The 7,299-nt window shown below is 34.0% G+C and overlaps 1 protein-coding gene across 1 annotated transcript; it reads left to right on the top strand.

Annotated features, from left to right (window-relative positions):
- Positions 1 to 1,212: 1,212 nt before the first annotated feature.
- LOC142612822 (uncharacterized) lies at positions 1,213 to 6,974 on the top strand. Its single transcript, XM_075784984.1, has 3 exons — positions 1,213 to 2,354; positions 5,166 to 5,280; positions 6,178 to 6,974. The coding sequence occupies exons 1-3, from the start codon at positions 1,515 to 1,517 to the stop codon at positions 6,735 to 6,737; spliced, it is 1,515 nt and encodes a 504-aa protein (XP_075641099.1). The 5' UTR covers positions 1,213 to 1,514; the 3' UTR covers positions 6,738 to 6,974.
- Positions 6,975 to 7,299: the final 325 nt, after the last annotated feature.

Raw genomic sequence — 7,299 nt, 5'->3', positions numbered from 1 at the left:
CGAGTTAAAAATTTTGGAATGAATTAAATCTCCTCAACCAGGATTCGAAATCAAACAAACACTAAATTGTATGTTATAATAATAAACCTAAGAGCATCTACAACCGAAAATCTCATCCCATCCTACTTTACCATCCCAAAAAACTATTTTATCACTTATACCATACCATTTTTTAATACACCAAACATCTCAAAACTCTATCTTTTTCCATTTTATTTAAATATTATTTTTTAATCTTTTTTTACTATTTCTCTTTTTCTCTTCCCTTTCCTCTCTTTCTCCGTCAACCTCTAGCTACAGCCTCATCCTCTAGCAAACTCATACCCAACAAAATCACAACAAAAAGTCACCACCAGCCACTCCAGCAAATCACAACAACAATCCCAAAACAAAAATTTGAAGAAAAACCTACCATCAACAATCTATACCGATCTTTAAAGTGATCGGACTTGCCACTGCCGCCAAACCCCACCACCACGCCTACCGAAAAAATCCACTCTATCAAAACCCCATCGGAATGAAACCCACGCAATCAAAACTCGATCCCATATACGCCGATCAAAACTCCGATCTCCACAGAACCCACGCCGATCAAAACCCCATCCAATTTCCTTCCGCCAATCAAAACCTCATCTGAACCCACCCAAAATCAAAACTCAACTCGTCACACCGATCTCCATGCACAACTAGCCACAACCCACATGCCCCACAATGAACTCCATGTAATACGGCCCAAGCATTTCCAGTGGCAAGTCTTGAACGATAGAGGGAGTGAGTACAGTCACACGGAGAGAGAGCTAAAAGTGGAGTACTGAGAGAGAGTGAAGAGAGAGTGTTGAATAAAAAACAATATTTATTTCTAGAATTGAGCTACAGTACCATCTTATATTTAAGATGATACTGTAACACAATTGTAAATTTTTTTAGAATTTGACAAATTCGGCTGGAGCTTACTATTAATATCTTAATGTTAAAATATGCTTAAATATGACATTTAGAGGTCAGTTGCGAATGCTCTAATATAGGGTACGTAAATGGGGACTTGTACCATATGATTCATATCACAGAAAGGACATGCGCACGTGGCGAAGTGCGTGAAGAGTGGACAGCTTTGCAATATATATTTTCAACTAATTGTTGTAAATAGGTCAATTACTGGTCTCACTCTCATACCAGTCCAAACTCCCAAAAACCCCCCCAACACACATTGCAATAAATTCTACACATGATAGAAAATTTTCAATTTCAAATCACAAAAAAATTAAATATTATAAAATTACCTATCTTAAGATTCAAATTTCACCAACAAGAACCCCCCACGCTTCTTCTTCGTCCTCCTCTCTCACCTATAAAATCAAAGTCTTTCTCTCTATTTCACTCTAAGCTCTAAATGCTATCCATTTTATGGTATTGCAGCCGTATTGGTATTTATCTGGTCGAATACGACGGCGTTTTTATTATGCTCAATAATTTCTGATTTTATTTTTACTATTATCTAGTTTTGAAATTAACCAATGGCTTCGATTGAATTTGATGATGATGATGATGATGATAAGAAGCTGAGAAAGGCAGTTGTGATTCAACGAAGGCCGTTGATGATGCTGAAAGATTACCTTAGAGACGATCTGAGCTCCTGCTCATCCAACGGTTTCAAATCGTTTCCACGCCGACAATGCTGTAGTAGTACAACCGTCCGATTCCTCCTCGAGCTCGATCTCAAACTCACAGATCATTCCTCAACATCAACAACAAAAATCACCGCCAAGCAACGACTTTTCCGTCTTCGTAGTCGAAGCCTGCGTTCGATGTTAACGGCAACGCCACCTGCTTCAACAACTACTACAACTACCATTTCCACGTTTCAGAGAGCTTCGGAGGCGGTGATTAACGCCGTGAAGAAGCAACTTCCGTTTCACTCCGTTATTTCTCCGTCGTCTGTCAAAACCAGGAAAGGCCATTTTCTCTCTCGGAGTCTTTCACGGAAGCTATTCAGAACAAGCTTCTGGAACTGGAAGAGAGCTGATAAAGAAGAAGAGGGAAAACTTAAAGAGAGCGATATCGGACGGTGGAGATTGTTCAGCGAGTTTCTCAACGAAAAAGATGAGCCGTCGGATATCGCTGCGACTACCACTACAAGCAGTAAGAGTTGGGCGGAGAGTGAATTTACTGCAGAGGTTTTACGGTCTTCGAGTGGTAATTCTAATTCAGAGAGTGTTTCAACCTCAACCGACGTCGTGGAGGGTAAAAATGATTTACCGGTGAAGAAGGTGAGCAAGACTGAGAGAGTAGGCGTAACAGTCGGTGAGGATTCCATGTTGGGAGCAACCAATACCTACTCTGGAACTAACACAAAGGTCACCTCTCTTTTTTTCCCATTTGTTTAATGCTTTTGCAGTGTGACTTCTATTAATTTCCTTTGTCTGTTGGTTGGTGAGCTTCTACAATTGGTTGATTTATTTTCTTTATCTCTACTCTATATTCAATTTTTTTTTTATTTTTTTATAAAAAAAAGTGTATATTTACAAATTTGAGGTGGGTGTTAATTTTTGTTTTTGAAATTTTGATTTGAAGTATTAAGCCTTTTACACATTAATTTTATAATTAAACGCACATTTCATTTTTGGATTTTGGTTAAACTTGCCTCAACTCTTACATCAAATTTGTATTTGGACAAATTCAAAATTAGTAGAGCTTTTAGTAAAACTAAACACATTTGATTTTTGGATTTCAGTTAAAATCGTTTGAACTTTTAAATAAAATTTGTGTTTCGACAATTCAAAAGTAGAAGAGCTTTTAGTATAAAATTTCTTATGAGGAGCACGTGCTTAAAAGCACTTCTATTTTTTTTTTTTTTTTTTGTAAAAGTTAGTAATTTGAATTTATTATAATTTTTTTTTTAGATAACATTTTAGTGGAAGTTAAAATGTATCTACTTATAAAAAAAAAGTCAATATATCTATTTAGTTTAGTTTTTTTTTTTTAATATTTAGTTTTTTTTTTGGATAAACATGAGGTTTTTTTTTTAAGAAAAAAAACAGCGTGGGTTGTTTAACTTATTTTTCTATTTAAAAATAAATAAATAAACGTATAGTTACTTTGAAGAAGTGGTTTAGTGGAAAAGTGTTCCTATTTTGTAGGTAATATTTTAATACAAGTTAAACATGTATTTTTATCAAATTATTCTTTAATTTTGTCTCTACTTAAACTTAGGGGTGTAGGGGTATTTTGAAACAAAAAAAATCTGGTCCAAATATTAGAAACTTTTTAAATAGTAGTATAGATAAATCGATTTTTAAAATCATGTCATTATGGTATTAGATTTTTAAATTCTCATAGGGTCCTCTCAAAATTCCCTCTATAGCCTATTAAATGATATCTACGAATTCCATCATTTTGTCAATTTGGACTAAATAACGTGGAGCTAGTAAATCTACTTCTTTTTGCAATTGGACTTGTCGATCAAATTTATCGTAATACTCATAATGATCAACTTTACGAAAATTTTGATAACATAATGTTGTCATAGTTATAATCGTATTTCATATTAATAACATGGTTAAAAATTATGACTATATTATCATATTATGTTGATTAAATTTGTTAATCTTATATAAGAGAGAATTAAGATGGGGATATGCTCAAAAGAAGAAAAAAAGATGGGTGTGGTGGGAAATAGTAAGGGATGTAATGGGGATTTTGAAAAATGTTAGGTTAGCAGGAAGAGTGAGAGAAAGAACAGCTGGAGCTGGCTAGGGTTAGCGACGCATGACTTTCACGTGTGGGGTATATCTTGGGATAAGGATACAATACGACTCGGATCAATAAAATTAAATACAGACGAGTGTTACGAGGCCTAGATTATTCCATGGTGTTTTAACTCGCAAGACTATTTTCTTTTCATAGTACACACTTCACCAGATCATTCCTTTTTTCCTGTTTAGAACACCGATTTTACTATTTAGTCCTCATCCCCAATAATTAAAAGGAAACGGTTGTTGGGAACATTGATTGGGTTTTGGTGGGGTAGTTTTGGAATTTTGTGGACCTTTTTAATAAGCTTGAGTCACGTCTTATTTTGCCTCTATCGATGACGAGAAAAAGAGTGGCTTTTGGTTGCTTGGACTATAAAAATGTAATGGTTTTTATGTATCTGCGACTATCTATTAATGATCCATAGTTGCATAAGTGTAATTTATATTTATTTGCACCTATATATGCTCTATAATTAATTGGGGGTAACTAAGATTGTAATTTATTAATTTACTTATTATACGACAGAAATTAGATTTTTGTTTTTGTCTGGTAGTGGGGTTGACTAGGCCAACTCAACTAGACTCGGGATTTACTATTCTTAGGCCTTTGTTTATCTTAAATTAGTGTTCTGGAAGAGTTTAATGATATAAAGATTAATTAAAGAAGTAAATACTAGAATTCCTTGAGTTGACCGCATATTTGGGATGGATCGCGAAAATTTTCAATTATTCGGGGTAGATACACCATGGTGCTACAATGGGGTGACCATAGTTTATTATTATTATTATTTTTTAAAAAAATCTATAAAACAAGTAGGGCTTTTGTTATTTAAAAGAGAGATCTTAATTCTCAACATCTCTTCTTCTTCTTCTTCTTCTTCTTCTTTTTTTTTTTTTTTTTTTTTTGGGAGAAGATAAAGAAAGGGGTGCATCACTGAACTTCTCAAAAAGTCATCTTGATACTATTTTCGTCAAAACATGCTTGACTGTGGAGTTCTGATGGAATCTGATGGATTAATGTTGGTATGATCATTAGATCTTAAGTTGAATTGATGTTCTTGTTAAAAAATTCTGAATAGGTGTTAATTTGCAGTAATATCATATGGATTTCAATTAACTCAACTAATAAAATATTTTATTGTCGTCAAATAAGATATTGAAAATTTGTGTATAAACAATTAAACTTAGTTTACTAATATGATATCAGGGATCAGTCTTCCATGCTTAATGATGTTGCTCTGAAAGTCATATCAAACAGGCTTGTGAGTTACAGCTGAAAGATTGCTCCTGATTTTTTTTTTTTGGTATGGAGCTCTGAGAAGTAGCATTTCTTGTGCTAATGGAGGCTATGTGAATTATTTTTAAGAGGTTTTTATTATTATTATTAAATGGACATGATATGGATCATGACAGGAGTGGGCAAATGAGAAGAAGGAACGATTTAGTCCAGTGTCTGTGCTGGATAGTCCATTTGAAGATGATGAAGATATAGGCTCGCCTTTCGAGAGTAGCCTTGCGTGCATAGAAGGTATCTCTTTCTCTCTCTCATTCTTCATGTGTGTGAGTCAGTGTGACACAAATACAAGTAGACATTTCGAATTTTCAAAACAAATTGTTCCTTCAAATGGGTTTGATATAATCATCCAATAAGCTAGTAAAATTCTAATTGGTTGAGTTCTTTGCATGCTGTGCTTGCACTTCTTTTTGGAGGGGTGGCATGCTGTCACTTTTATCATTACCAACTCGTACAAAAGGTCAAAAACACATGTGAGTGACACATCCCGAGAGGCATTTGGTTCCCTTCCAGTGTGATCCATGGTCGGTAACATATCAATTTGAATATATCTATAGTAGGCTTTAACATATATGATATAACAAAGGAAAGGAAAGGAAAGAAAACGTGTTGACCATGTTGGAATCAAATTCTCACTCGTTCGGTTTGTTTTGATGAAAAATTTTATGCGAATATAGTTTTCTTGTGTGTCATAGTATTAGAAATAAGGGGTCAAAGAAAAACTATATTTTGACTTCTCTTATTTAGCTTAGCTTAATTTAGAATTGTTTTTAAGAAGAAAAAAAATATTAGTAAAAAACAATTTTATCTCACGTCAAGCTAAATAAAGAACGTTAAAAAATAGTTTTCAAACTTATTTTAAGATTGTTACCAAATATAGAAAAATGAAATAATTTTTTAGAAAGTGATTTGTAAAAAAATATTTATTTTCTAGAAAATGTTAATATTGAAACAAAATGAGCATCAGTTTATGTGTTTTTTCGATGCCCTATACGCTATAGCACCATAATCTATATCTATAAAATTAAGCTACTCGAGAGAAGCAAGCCCTTACTAATATGATAGGATATATATTTATTGACCATATTGCTCTTATATGACAGGAATTAAATGTGATATTGATATGGACAGGTACAAAACAAAAGTTTATGCATAAGATACGGCGGTTTGAGTGTCTCGCTCAACTAGAACCAGTAGATTTAGAAGAACGCATTGCCTTGTGCGAGCTCAACCATGAATCTCCTCAATCGCCCATGCAACCTTGCTCATTACCCACCCAGGACAACAACACGTTCGACAAGAAAGAAGAAAACCTAACAGAAGAATTAAAGGCTCAAGAATTACTTGACCTCATCAGAACAAAGAGCTCACCAAGTGGTTCTAAATTCAAGGTAGACAGTCTATTGTTGGATTTCTTTGAAGAGAATAATGTAAATGCAAGCACAACAACACGTTGCAACAATGAAAATCAGCATGAGATATTGAAGGTCATAGAAGATTGGCTTAGTGGGCAGCCACAAGAATTGTTACTAGGATGGGAGGTACAGGATGGGAGACAAGTCTATGTTAAGGACATGGAAAAGGGTGGGACGTGGAGCACATTTGTTGAAGAAGAAAAAGAGGTGGCTTTGGAGGTTGAGGATGAGGTTTGGACTACTTTGCTTAACGACCTATTACTTGACCTCTTTTGATCATAGATAAATGTTTTGGGTTACATTAAAATCTTGGATACAATTTTATAATTGTCGTACTTCAGTTTTTCAACTAAATTTCATATTTTAGCTGTATCGACTAATGCAATACGGTGTTATTTTTCCTGTGGACAATTAAATTCAATCATTTGATATATTCATCAATACAATCATATGATTGCATTTAATTGAAAAATCTAAGATACATTAATAAGAATATGTAACTATTTTTTCCTTTGTGCAAATGTTGGAACTACTCTAAGTTCTATTCCTTAGGAGGCAAGCAATTCTTTGGCTAGAATAACTAAAGCCACCGTTTAGATTGTAGGAAATATACACAAAATTCATAAATTTGTGAGATGCAAAATTTAAAAATAAAATGCACTAAAGAAAACAATTGCACAAGACAATATTTACGTAATTCAGCAATTTGCCTACATCTACGAAATTGTAGTGATTTCACTATTCACAGTAGGGGTGTTCATCAAATCACAAAAATCTCACAAAAACCGTCCGCAAAATGGCATAAGCACACTGCACTGCAAGTAATAGTGCACCGAAC

Source organism: Castanea sativa, chromosome 10 (genome assembly GCF_040712315.1).
Source record: "Castanea sativa cultivar Marrone di Chiusa Pesio chromosome 10, ASM4071231v1".
NCBI lineage: Eukaryota > Viridiplantae > Streptophyta > Magnoliopsida > Fagales > Fagaceae > Castanea > Castanea sativa.
This window is presented reverse-complemented; position numbering and strand designations above follow the sequence as displayed.